At 43.8% G+C, this 13,057-nt stretch overlaps 1 protein-coding gene across 6 annotated transcripts in view; it reads right to left on the bottom strand.

Moving 5' to 3' along the window:
- fubp3 (far upstream element (FUSE) binding protein 3) overlaps positions 1-4,527 on the bottom strand; it is a 134,545-nt gene extending 130,018 nt beyond the window's left edge. For all 6 annotated transcript variants that reach the window (XM_068012272.1, XM_068012271.1, XM_068012273.1 and 3 more), the window contains exon 1: positions 4,396-4,527. In XM_068012272.1, the coding sequence (XP_067868373.1) occupies positions 4,396-4,506 (111 nt within the window). In that variant the 5' untranslated portion in view covers positions 4,507-4,527. The remainder of the gene's footprint in view (positions 1-4,395) is intronic.
- Between the last annotated feature and the right edge of the window lie 8,530 nt (positions 4,528-13,057).

Genomic DNA, 13,057 nt, shown 5'->3' with positions numbered 1-13,057 from the left:
CTTAGAGGGCATGACACTGTCAATGCTGAGGGGCTGTTTCCTCTGGCTGCAGAGTCTGGAACTAGGGGTTATAATCTCAGGATAAGGAGTCGTCTAGTTAGGACTGAGATGAAGAGGCATTTCTTCATTCAAAGGGTTGCAAATCTTTACAATGTTCTAACCCAGAGGGCTGTGGGAGCTCAGTGAGATCAAGATTTTTGGACTCTAAGAGAACGAAGAGGCATGGCAACAGGTGGGTAAGTGGAGTTGAGGCTGAAAATCAGCCGTGATCTAACTGAACAGCGGAGCAGGCTTGAGGAGCCATATGGCCTACTCCTGCCTCTATTTCTTATATTATGTACACAGGGAAATGCAACTTTCCTGATTTTAACTCACCCGAGAAGTTTTCAAGTGGAAAAATATAACTAGAATCTACAAACCAGAGTGCATTCCAATATTCAAGGCACAAACTCGGGGGGCCGAAGGGCCTGTTTCAGTGCTGTATCTCTAAATAAATAAATAAAGGAACGCATTGGTATATGGAATAGTCCAATGCAGCTCTGAGTACCCTGAAAATTCCCCACAAACTGCAGTATCTTAAACAATTTTTTAAGTAAAGGATATGGAGAGGGGAGAATTTTTATTTTCACACTCCATGGTCAATTATCACTGTACAGACCATGTCAAGATTTGATCTGGAAAGAGCATTTTGAGATATATAATACTAAGGCAAACTATTAGTAATTACAGGCCCCTCAGTGGTAAATAATATTTAAGGTCTTGGATAAAGAAACAGCATCATGGCATATTAGTGCAAGTTTTTCTGTACTTTATTAATATCTATTTGCCAATTAAGCTTAGTGACAACAATGAAAATACAATAATACACTGGAAAACACTGGAGCTACATGTACTGAAACTTAATCTGTTTACTTTAAAATATTGCTTTTGGTATGGTTAATTAAGCAAAAATAAAACTACACTGTTCAAAGTCTCTGCCAAGTCCAGCGCTCATTCACAAACCAGTTCCATTACACACCAGTAAGTCCCACCTGACTAATTCCCAAACATATATTAAGAGCAACCCACTAGTCATAAGGGAATTCAGTGCATTGTGAAATACTAAGCATGCAAAACCAACAACTCAGTCATCATTGTACATATGTCCTGAACAGAAGCAAAATGACCCTCTAATTAGACAACTTGTATGGACTGTACTGATACAATGTGTATGCAAGGAATACACAAAATTGCAACGAAATGACAAAAAATATGGATATTATGAGGGTGATTAAAAGGCAATGATTCACATCAGGGTGGGGGATTGTCAGATGGCATTAGACACATTTAATTTTGATTATAAGCTTCCCTCTGACCCCAAGAAAATGACAGCTTTTGATTACCCCAAAATATGTATCCCTGTTAAGTTTTCCTTTGCTGCAGGGACTGATAGCTTGTGTGTTCCATATATAACATAAGCAATGCAGGTTTACATCAAGTGATCAACACCAGATGCCAGGAAAGCTATATATTCCATATAGGTTCTCAACAGAATAGATACCAGGAAACAACTACATGGCAACAATCAGAGAACATCCTAAAGACCAGGTGGCAAATTCATACTACACAACTTCAGGACAATGGCAAATACACTGCAGTCGGTTGATTTTAAGAACCATCATGTATATAGCTTATAATTATCCTTCCTTTGAAAATGATAAAAGAGCAGAGGGTAAACTGTATCATGAGACACCATAATCCTTGAGCTCTTAATTCTTGAGGCACAAAATACTAACTTTTGTTGACAAATAGGAAACAAATTGAACAAGTTATAAAAAATAGAAATACCAGGCTTGTCAAAGCTGGGGTCTAATCTCAATTCAATCGAGAGCACTCATGTGATCCCATGAGAATAGTCATCACTTTCAACTTGAGCTTTCTTTCAAAGCATGGTTATCAATAACCAATATCAAGAGATTCAAGCAATGCCACATGTAGCTGAAACAACACTGGAACCTTGTAATTACTCCCATGCACTTACTCTTAAACATCGGCACAAAAATATTAGGGGAGCCAGTTTACACTGCAGATTTATTTAACCAGTAATGGCCACTGTGATATAGTTTGAAATTTGACACGACATCCATTTTGAATAATCGATCAACTGTTGAATATGGGGATGGGGTGGAAGAAGATCAATATAGAAAATCATAACTTTGTTAAAGTATGCGTTTTCAATCTGGTCCCTCATCTCCAAGAGGTCCAAAATAGGATCCGGCGGTGGGGTTCCTTTAGGTTTCTGTTCACCTCACCAGATTTCTGTAGCTTTCCCTATTTGACAACTTGCTTGCATGTTACTTCTGCTGCTAGATCTCCCAATATGATGGCATTGTCCTTCTTTTGGTATCTGAAAGTTCAGACAAGGATTCCAGAAGGGAGTCAGTGAGATTTCCACTGCTTTAATAGTTTGGATAAATCTTTTACCCCAACAATTTATAATCCTGCTGCCAGGAATAGAGAATTTTTGTTATGAGGAAAGACTGGATAAGCTGGGGTTGTTTTCTTTATAACAGAGGAGGCTGAGGTGACATTAAATTGAGCTGTATAAAATTATGAGGGGCTTAGATAGAGTGGATAGGAAGGACCTTAGAGGGGTTAATAACCAGGGCATAGATTTAAAGTAATTGGTAGAAGGATTAGAGGGGAGTTGAGGAGGAATATTTTCACCCAGAGGGTGGTGGGCGTCTGAAACTCACTGCCTGAAAGGATAGTAGAGGCAGAAACCTTCATCGCATTTTTAAAAATATTTGGATATGCACTTGAAGTGTCATAACCTACAGGACTATGGACCAATAGCTGGAAAGTGAGATAAGGCTGGATAGCTCTTTTTCAGCTGGCACAGAGGCAACGGCCCAAATGGCCTCCTGCACTGTAAAATTTCTATGTCTTAAAACACTAGAAAATACTGTAAAAGCTACCGTGGACAGGCATAAATTTAGAAATGTGCCTCTGTGGCTGGATTTCTGGGAATGGTGTTGCTGGTTTAAGTTTCCCTACTGCAGGAAAATCAAACCCATCTTATACTAAGAAATTAAATCACAGCTCACTCTTGGAGTCACCATACATGTAACCTGTCCATTAAGCTATGAGATTTTAATTTATTTTTAAAGCAACAGATGTGCTAAACTTTGACATTAAGTGACCCTCCACTCATTTAATGATTTAATTAAATTGTGTCACAATATGGATGAGGAAATGCCATTTAGCCCACCTTAAACTTATCCTCCAGAAAACATAACTCCCCCCTTAAAAGTGTCCAAGTGTTTGAAATAGCACATGTGTATTATTCCATCCAGCAGCCAACCCTAAGTTTTGATCATGAAGTGTGAAGAACATCAGTCCTAAATTTGCCTTGCACCAACGTTAAAAACTCAGAATTACTATGAAATGCAAAATATTGCCAACTTTAAGGGCATTTAAGTGGTCATTGGATAGACATATGGATGAAAATGGAATAGTGTAGGTCAGATGGTTTCACAGGTCGGCGCAACATCGAGGGCCAAAGGGCCTGTACTGCGCTGTAATGTTCTAATTCTAATTCTCCCACTCCCACCAACTCAAACTTTAAGTGACTTGCATAAATGAGTGTAATAATCTATTACACCTTCTCCCCCCTACTTTAACCAGGATTTCACTTGGTCTATAAAACTCTATATACTGAAATCAGTGACTCCCAGATTGAAATTCAGACAAAATTTCAAGGTTGTATAGTGTATAAGCAAATATACTGTGATTGGGCCATAGATAATCAAGATGGGAAGAAAATGTTTTCATCTCAGATGCAACCACAGCACTGAAGTGAAAACTATCAAACCACTGCATTTTTTATATAGAGATATACATTGTTGCAAGTGTTTTATTGTAGAGATAAAAGGATTGAAGATTAGGACACCTGTAACACTGTCAGCAGTTCAAGCTGTGACAATAAAAGCCCATGTGAGGTTTGAAACTCTCGCTATCTTAAACATCTTGAAACAGAATTCTGTGGTGCATTTATAATGTCCTGATGTGGAAGGTTGCAGCTTTGGCAGGCTCAGGGAGCTGGAAACTGCGCTGATCCGGGGGATTTGTGCAAGAGGAAAGCAGCTACTCGATGGCTAACTCGGTTCTGGAGGGATCCACGTATCTGCCGTGTCTGAAGTCGCCCTCAGAGGAGCCTAGGCCTTGGGCGCCATGTGTCTTGCCCCCTCAGAAAGGCTGTGAGAGTGAAGGGGGGGGGGGGGGGGGTGGTGATGCTGGGGGTTGCAAATGGAGGCGGTTCCGGCCCGCCAGAAGAGGCTTCTCCCGAAGTCGCCGCCTCCACTCCCGCTTGTACGTGAGGAGAGCCGGGTGGGGGAGGGGGGGTTTCTCTTTTACCTGCCGCGCCCTCTGCAGCGCGTCGGCGAAAGCTTCCACTTTGGGTCCGGGCGAGTGTCCGGCGTTCAGGCCGAGCGCCGCCGGGGTGAGGATGCTGCCATACTCCGCCATTCCCGTCTCTTAGAGAGAGCATACTGGGAAACGGAAGCGGAATTAGCGTCACTACAAAGGCCGCGCTCCGTCTCGCGAGATCTCGGCACCGTTCCGACAGATAGACCACTTTCCCAGTGACGTCACTGCCGGCAGCCACCACACCCCTGCAATCATTTCCGGGAGAGCGTTTTTCGCATTCCCAACCTGCACCAATTGAGGAGAGAGCACACACACCTGAAACGTTAACTCTGTGTTTCTCTCTCCACAGATGCTGCCTGACATAAGAATATAAGAAATAGGAGCAGGAGTAGGCCATTCGGCACCTAAAGCCTGCCCCGCTATTCAATAAGATCATGGCTGATCTGTCCCAGGCCTCAACTCTTTCGGGCCTGCTCTGCCTAACCCTCGATTCCCCAAATCTATCCACCTCCTCCTTAAATACATTTAGTGACCTATCCTCCACAACTCTCTGAGGCAGAGAATTCCAGAGATTCACCACCCTCTGAGAGAAGAAATTCCTTTGCATCTCAGTTTTAAATGTGTGCCCCTTATTCTGTAATTATGTCCCCTAGTTCAAGATTCCCCCACTAGTGGAAACATCTTCTCAACATCTACCCTGTCGAGCCCCCTTAAAATCTTATATGTTTCTATAAGATCACCTCTCATTCTTCTAAACTCCAATCAATAAAGGCCGAACCTGTTTAGCCATGCTTCATCCCAGGAATCAGCCTAGTGAACCTTTTCTGAACTGCCTCCAATGCTAGTATATCCTTCTTTAAATACGGAGACCAAAACTGTATGCAGTACTCCAGGTGTGGCCTCACCAACACCCTGTACAGTTGTAACAGGACTTCCCTATTTTTAAACTCTAAACCCCTAGCAATAAAGGCCAAAATTCCACTTGCCTTCCTAATTACTTGCTATCCCTGCATGCTGACCTTTTGTGTTTCATGCTGTGTGATCCTGCTGACTATTTCCAGCATTTTCTGTTTTTGTTTCTGCATCAATTGATATCTACATTTCTGGACTTTTCCCCCCAAAAGAAACATATTTGAGAAAGTTATAAAAATGTTGAGTGTAACAATCCAAACAATAAGATAAACATGGTTAGAGCACAGAAGGAGACCATTCAGACTGTCATGTCTGTGGCGGCTCTCTGTCAGAATCACTCATCTGGTCCCATTCCCATGCCTTTCCCTGTAGCCCTGCAAATTTTTTCTCTTCAGAAAATTATCCAGTTCTCTTTTGAAGGCCTCGATTGAATCTGCCTCCACCACACTCTCAGGCAGTGCATTCCAGATCCTAAACACTCTCTGTGTAAAAAGGTTTTTCCTCATATCACTGTTGCTTATTTTGCCAATCACCTTAAATCGGTACCCTCTGGCACTCAATCCTTCTGCCAATGGAAACCGTTTCTCCATATCTACTCTGTACAAACCCCTCATAATTTTGAAAACCTTAATTTTCTCTTCCCAAGAAGAACAGCCCAGCTTCTCCAATCTATCCACATAACTGAATTCCTCATCTCGGGAACAATTCTCATGAAACTTAAGCAACTTCTCTAATGCCTTCACATCCTTCCTAAAGTGTGGTGCCCAGAACTGGACACAATACGCCAGTTGAGGCTGAACTTTTATACAGGTTTATCACAATTTCCTTGTTTTTTTACTCTATGCCTCTACTAATAAAGCCCAGGATCCCATGTGCTTTATTGACTGCTTTCTCAATCTATCCTGTCACATTCAATGATTTGTGCAAATATACCCCCAGGTCCCTCTGCTCCTGCGCCCCCTTTAGTATTGTATCCTTTAATTTATATTGCCTCCCCTTCTTCTTCCTACCAAAATGAACCACTTCACACTTCTCTGCGTTAAATTTCATCTCCACTTGTTCACCCATTCCACCAGCCTGTCTATGTTCTCTTGAAGTTTATCACTATCCCTGTCAAAGTTCACATTACTTCCAAGTTTTGTGTCATCCACAAATTTGAAATTGTACCCCGAACACTCAAGTCTAAATCACTGAACTATATCAAGAAAAGCAGGGGTCCTAACACTGACCCCTGGGGAACCCACTATATACCTTTCTCCAGTCCAAAAAACAACTGTTTGCCACTACTCTCAGTTTCCCATCACTCAGCCAATTTTGTATCCATGCTGCTATTATCCCTTTTATTCCATGGGTGCTAATTTTGCTGACAAAACTGTTATGTGACACTTTATCAAACACCTTTTGGAAGTCCATATATGCCACATCCTGCATTACCCTCATCAATCCTCTCTGTTAACTCAGCACAAAACTTAAGCAAGTTAGTTAAACATGATTTGCCCTGAACAAATCTGTACCGGCTTTCCTTAATTAATCCACATTTGTCCATGTGACCATTAATTTTGTCCTGAATTATCATTTCTAAAAGCTTTTCCACCACTGAGGTAAAACTGACTGGCCTGTAGGTGCTGGGTTTATCCTTACACCCTTCCTTGAATAAGGGTGTAATATTTGCAATTCTTCAGTCTTTTGGCACTGCCCCTGTATCTAAGGAGGATTGGACTGAAAATAGAAAACAATTGATTTTTTTGACATATATAATTCACCTAGATTGGGTATACAGGACATCATTTCAAAGTTTGCACAAGACACGAAACTCAGAAATGAAATAAACAACAAAAAAGATTGTAAAAGACTTGAGGAGGACATAGACTGGTGAAGTGGGCAGACACGTGGCAGATGAAATTGAATGCAAGGGAGTGTGAAGTGATGCAGCTTGGAAGATAGAATGACGGGGAAGCAATATAAAAACTAAATGCTACAATTTTACAGGGGTTGCAGGGGTGGAGAGGCCTGGGGGTTTGCGTACAAAAATCTATGAAGATGGCATGACAAGTTGAGAAGGTCGGTAAAAAAGCATACATGATCCTTTGCTTTATAAATGTAACCATAGAGTATAAAAGCAAGGAAGTTATGTTAAATCATTGGCATAATCTCTCCAATTATGGGCACCACAGTTTAGGAAGGCTGTCAAGGCCTGGGGATGAATCAGAGAAAATTTACTAGAATGGTACTAGGTATTAGATATTTCAGTCACATGGAGGGACTAGAGCAACTGAGATTTAATAGAGGTGTTCCAAATCATGAAAGGATTTGATAGAGTAAATAAGGAGAAATTTGTTTCCACAGGAAAAAGGGTCAGAATACACAGAAGATAATTGGCAAAAGGGCCAGAGGTGAGATGAGGAGATTATTTTTTTACACAACACATTATTATGATCTGGAATGCACTGCCTGAAAGGGTGGTGGAAGAAGATTCAATAGTAACTTTCAAAAGGGAATTGGATAAATTGTTAAAGGGGAGAAAACTGCAGGGCTATGGCGTAAGAGTAGGAGGGTAGGACGAATTGGATAGCCCTTTCAAAGAGCCAGCACAGACACAATGGGCTGTATGGCCTTCTTCTGTACTGTAAGATTCAATGAAAATAAAAATATGCAAGACAATATACCAGCGAACAGCAGTCAATTCGAAGAGTAATGCTACAAACATTACTGAGAAAGAAGTCATGGGCTTTGCAGCTCCAGCAAAAATAAATTTCAATCGAGGTTGTTAACTTTGAATGTCTGTAAAATACTGAGATCTCCAGAGGTGAGATCTTAATTGAGTCAGAATACCATATAATTATCAGATAATTATTACTATTAATTATATTAAATTCCCAAGCTTTTTCTGTGTCTAGTACACTCAGCTATTTCTTGATATCAGGTGGAGTGAATCAGAATTGGCATCTGTAATGCCAGGGACCTCAGAGGAAAACAGAGAATGATCATCCACTCAGCAATTCTGGCTGTAGGTCATTGTAAACCTGTCAGCCTTGTCTTCTGTTCTACCATCACGGAGAATAGGGATATGCATGCAGCCTTCTCCTCCCTTAAGTTGCTTAGTTGTCCAGGACCATTAACTACTGGATGTGGCAGGACTGGACAGTTTTGACCTGGTCTGTTGGTTATGGGATCGCTTAGCTCCCTCTGTAGCACACTGCCTCTTCTGTTTAGCATGCATGCAAGCCTGTACTGCAGTTTCACCAGATTGACATTTCATTTTCTCAGTGGTGCTCCCAGCATCCTCTTCTACACTCCTCATTGAATCAGGGTTGGTTTTCCAGCTTGATAATGATGTGGAGTGAGAGATATGCCAGGCCATGAGGTTACAGATAGTGGTGGTATACAATTCTGCTGTTGCTGATGGCCCACATTACCTCATTGATGTCCAGTTTTGAGCTGCTAGATCTGCCCTTAATCTATGATGTATGGTGGTAATGCTACACACGTGATGGAGGGTATTCTCAGCAGGAGATGGGATTTGGTCTCCACCAGGATTGTGCTGTGGTCAGTCTTACCAAAACTATTTTAGACAGATGTACCTGCAACAGGTAGATTGTTAAGGCCAAATTCACTTAGGCTGTTCCCATGTCTTGGTTCTCACACCACTTGTCACAAGCCCAGTCTGGCAGCTATGTCCTTCAGGACTCAACCAGCTCAATCAGTGGTTCCTCTTAGTGATGGATATTAAAGTGACCCACTCAGAGCATATTCTGTCCTTCCTCCAAGTTGAGGGAGCATGGTAGTGGTAATCAGCTGATGGATTCCTTGCCTATATTTCGCTTGAAGCCATGAGACTTCATGAATGTTGAGGACTCCCAGGGCCATTCACACCCAACAGAGGTGCCACCACCTCTGGTAGTTCAGTCCTGACACTGGGACAGGACATACCCAGGAATGGTGATGGAAGACTCTGGGACATTGGCTAATAGGTATAATTCTGTGAGTTTGACTATGTTTGTTTGTTGCTCGACTAGTCTGTGGGACACCTCTCCCAAGTTTAAATCAGTCCCCAGATGTTAGAGCGGATGGCTTTGCGGGCTCAAATGTCTGGGTGTGCCTTTATCATTCAATGCCTGGGTCACAACCCAGTGGTCCATCCAGATTTATTCTTCTGATTTTTTGTAGAGGTTTGATACAATTGAGTGGTTGTTAGGCCACTACAGAGGGCAGTTAAGAATCACTCATATTAACATGGGACCAGAGTCATGTTTAGGTAGGTGGAAAGGTAAACTGTGGGGAGGACACAGAGAGGCTGTAAAGAGATATAGACAGGTTAAGTGAGTGGGCAACAAGATGGCAGATGGAGTATAATGTAGGGAAGTGTGAAGTTATTCACTTTGGTCATAAGAATAGAAAAGCAGAGTATTTGTAACATGTGTGAAACTTGTAAGTGTTGATGTTCAAAGAGACTTGGGTGTGCTTGTGCAAGGAACGCAGAAAGTTAGCATGCAGGTACCGCAAGCAACTTTTTTTTAATTCATTCATGGGATGTGGCGTCTCTGGCTAGGCCAGCATTTGTTGCCCATCCCTAATTTCCCTTGAGAAGGTGGTGGTGAGCTGCCTTCTTGAACTGCTGCAGTCCATGTGGGGTAGATACACCCACAGTGCTGTTAGGAAGGGAGTTCCAGGGTTTTGACCCAGCGACAGTGAAGGAGTGGCGATATAGTTCCAAGTCAGGATGGTGTGTGGCTTGGAGGGGAACTTGCAGGTGATGGTGTTCCCAAGCATCTGCTGCCCTTGTCCTTCGAGGTGGTAGAGGTCACAGATTTGGAAGGTGCTCTCTAAGGAGCCTTGGTGCATTGCTGCAGTGCATCTTGTAGATGGTACACTCTGCTGCCACTGTGCGTCGGTGGTGGAGGGGGTGAATGTTGAAGGTTGTGTATGGGGTAACAATCAAGCGGGCTGCTTTGTCTTGGATGGTTCCAGGCTTCTTGAGTGTTGTTGGAGCTGCACCTAGCCAGGTAAGTGGAAAGTATTTCATCACACTCCTGACTTGTGCCTTGTAGATGGTGGACAGGCTTTGGGGAGTCAAGAGGTGAGTTACTCGCCAGAGGATTCCTAGCCTCTGACCTGCTCTTGTAGCCGCAGTATTTATATGGCTACTCCAGTTCAGTTTCTGGTCAGTGGCAACCCCCAAGATGGGGGATTCAGCGACCGTAATGCTGTTGAATGTCAAGGTTCTCTCTGGTTGGAGATGCTCATTGCCTGACATTTGTGTGGCATGAACGTTACTTGCCACTTATCAGCCCAAGCCTGGATATTTTCCAAGTCTTGCTGCATATGGACACAGACTGCTTCAGTATCTGAGGAGTCGCGAATGGTGCTGAATATTGAGCAATCATCAGCGAACATCCCCACTTCTGACCTTATGACTGAAGGAAGGTTATTGATGAAGCAGTTGAAGATGCTTGGGCCTAGGACACTACCCTGAGGAACTCCTGTAGCGATGTCCTGGAGCTGAGATGATTGACCTCCAACAACCACAATCATCTTCCTTTGTGCTAGGTATGACTCCAACCAGCAGAGAGTTTTCCACCTGATTCCCATTGACTCCAGTTTTGCTAGGGCTCCTTGATGCCATACTCGGTCAAATGCTGCCTTGATGTCAAGGGCAAGCACTCTCACCTCACCTCATGTGTTCAGCTCTTTTGTCCATGTTTGAACCAAGGCTGTAATGAGGTCAGGAGCCGAGTGGCACTGGCGGAACCCAAACTGGGCGTCACTGAGCAGGTTATTGCTAAGCAAGTGCCACTTGATAGCACTGCTGACGACACCTTCCATCACTATACTGATGATCGAGAGCAAACTGATGGGGCGGTAATTGGCCGGGTTGGATTTGTCCTGCTTTTGGTGTGCAGGACATACCTGGGCAATTTTGCACATTGCTGGTGGATGCCAGTGTTGTAGCTGTACTGGAACAGCTTGGCCAGGGGAGCCGCAAGTTCTGGAGCACAGGTCTTCAGTGCTATTGCCGGAATATTGTCAGGGCCCATAGTCTTTGCAGTATCCAGTGCCTTCAGTCGTTTCTTGATATCACATGGAGTGAATCGAATTGGCTGAAGTCTGGCATCTGTGATGCTGGTGACTGCAGGAGGAGGCCGAGATGGATCATCAACTCGGCACTTCTGGCTGAAGGTTGTTGCAAATGGTTCAGCCTTATCTTTCGCACTGATGTGCTGGGCTCCCCCATCATTGAGGATGGAGATATTTGTGGAGCCACCTCTTCCAGTTAGTTGTTTAATTGTCCACCACCATTCATGACTGGATGTGGCAGGACTGCAGAGCTTAGATCTGATCCATTGGTTATGGGATCGCTTAGCTCTGTCTATCGCATGCTGCTTACACAGTTTGGCATGCAGATAGTCCTGTGTTGTAGCTTCACCAAGTTGACACCTCATTTTGAGGTATGCCTGGTGCTGCTCCTGGCATGCCCTCCTGCACTCTTCATTGAACCAGTGTTGGTCTCCTGGCTTGATGGTAACGGTAGAGTGAGGGATATGCCGGGCCATGAGGTTGTAGATTGTGGTTGAGTACAAGTCTGCTGCTGCAGATGGCCCACACGCCTCATGGATGCCCAGTTTTGCATTGCTAGATCTGTTTGAAATCTATCCCATTTAGCACAGTGATAGTGCCACACAACATGATGGAGGGTATTCTCAATGTGAAGATGGGACTTTGTCCCCACAAGCACTGTGCAGTGGTCACCCCTACCAATACTGTCATGGACAGGTGCATCAGCGACAGGTAGATTGGTGAGGACAAGGTCAAGTAGATTTTTCCCTCTTGTTGGTTCCCTCACCATCTGCCGCAGACCCAGTCTATCAGCTATGTCCTTTAGGACTCAGCCAGCTCGGTCAGTAATGGTGCTACCGAGCCACTCTTCGTGATGGACACTGAAGTCCCCCAACCAGAGTACATTCTGTGCCCTTGCCATCCTCAGTGCTTCCTCCAAGTGTTGTTCAACATGGAGCAGTACTGATTCATCAGCTGAGGGAGGGCCGTAGGTGGTAATCAGCAGGAGGTTTCCTTGCCCATGTTTGATCTGATGCCATGAGACTTCATGGGGTCTGGAGTCAATGTTGAGGACTCCCAGGGCAACTCCCTCCTGACTGTATACCACTGTGCCACCACCTCTACTAGGTCTGTCCTGTCCGTGGGACAGGTCATACCTGGGGATGGTGGTGTCTGGGACATTGTCTGCAAGGTATGATTCGGTGAGAATGACTATGTCAGGTTTTTGCTTGACTAGTCTGCGGGACAGCTCTCCCAACTTTGGCACAAGCCCCAAGATGTCAGTAAGGAGGACTTTGCAGGGTCGATAGGGCTGGGTTTGCCATTGTCTAGGTCGATGACGGGTGGTCCATCCGGTTTCATTCCTTATTGACTTTGTAGCGGTTTGATACAACTGAGTGGCTTGCTAGGCCATTTCAGAGGGCATTTTAAGAGTCAGCCATATTGCTGTGGGTCTGGAGTCACATGTAGGCCAGACCAGGTAAGGACAGCAGATTTCCTTCCCTAAATCACATTAGTGAACCAGATGGGTTTTTACAACTGTCGACAATGGTTTCATGGTCACCATTTTAATTCCAGATTTATTAATTGAATTCAAATTCCACTTTTGGCCATGGTGGGGTTCGAAACCATGTTCCCAGAGCAATAACTTGGGTCTCTGGGTTACTAGTCCAGTGTGAATACC

This window comes from Heterodontus francisci, chromosome 32 (assembly GCF_036365525.1).
Source record: "Heterodontus francisci isolate sHetFra1 chromosome 32, sHetFra1.hap1, whole genome shotgun sequence".
Classification (NCBI taxonomy): Eukaryota; Metazoa; Chordata; class Chondrichthyes; order Heterodontiformes; family Heterodontidae; genus Heterodontus; species Heterodontus francisci.
This window is presented reverse-complemented; position numbering and strand designations above follow the sequence as displayed.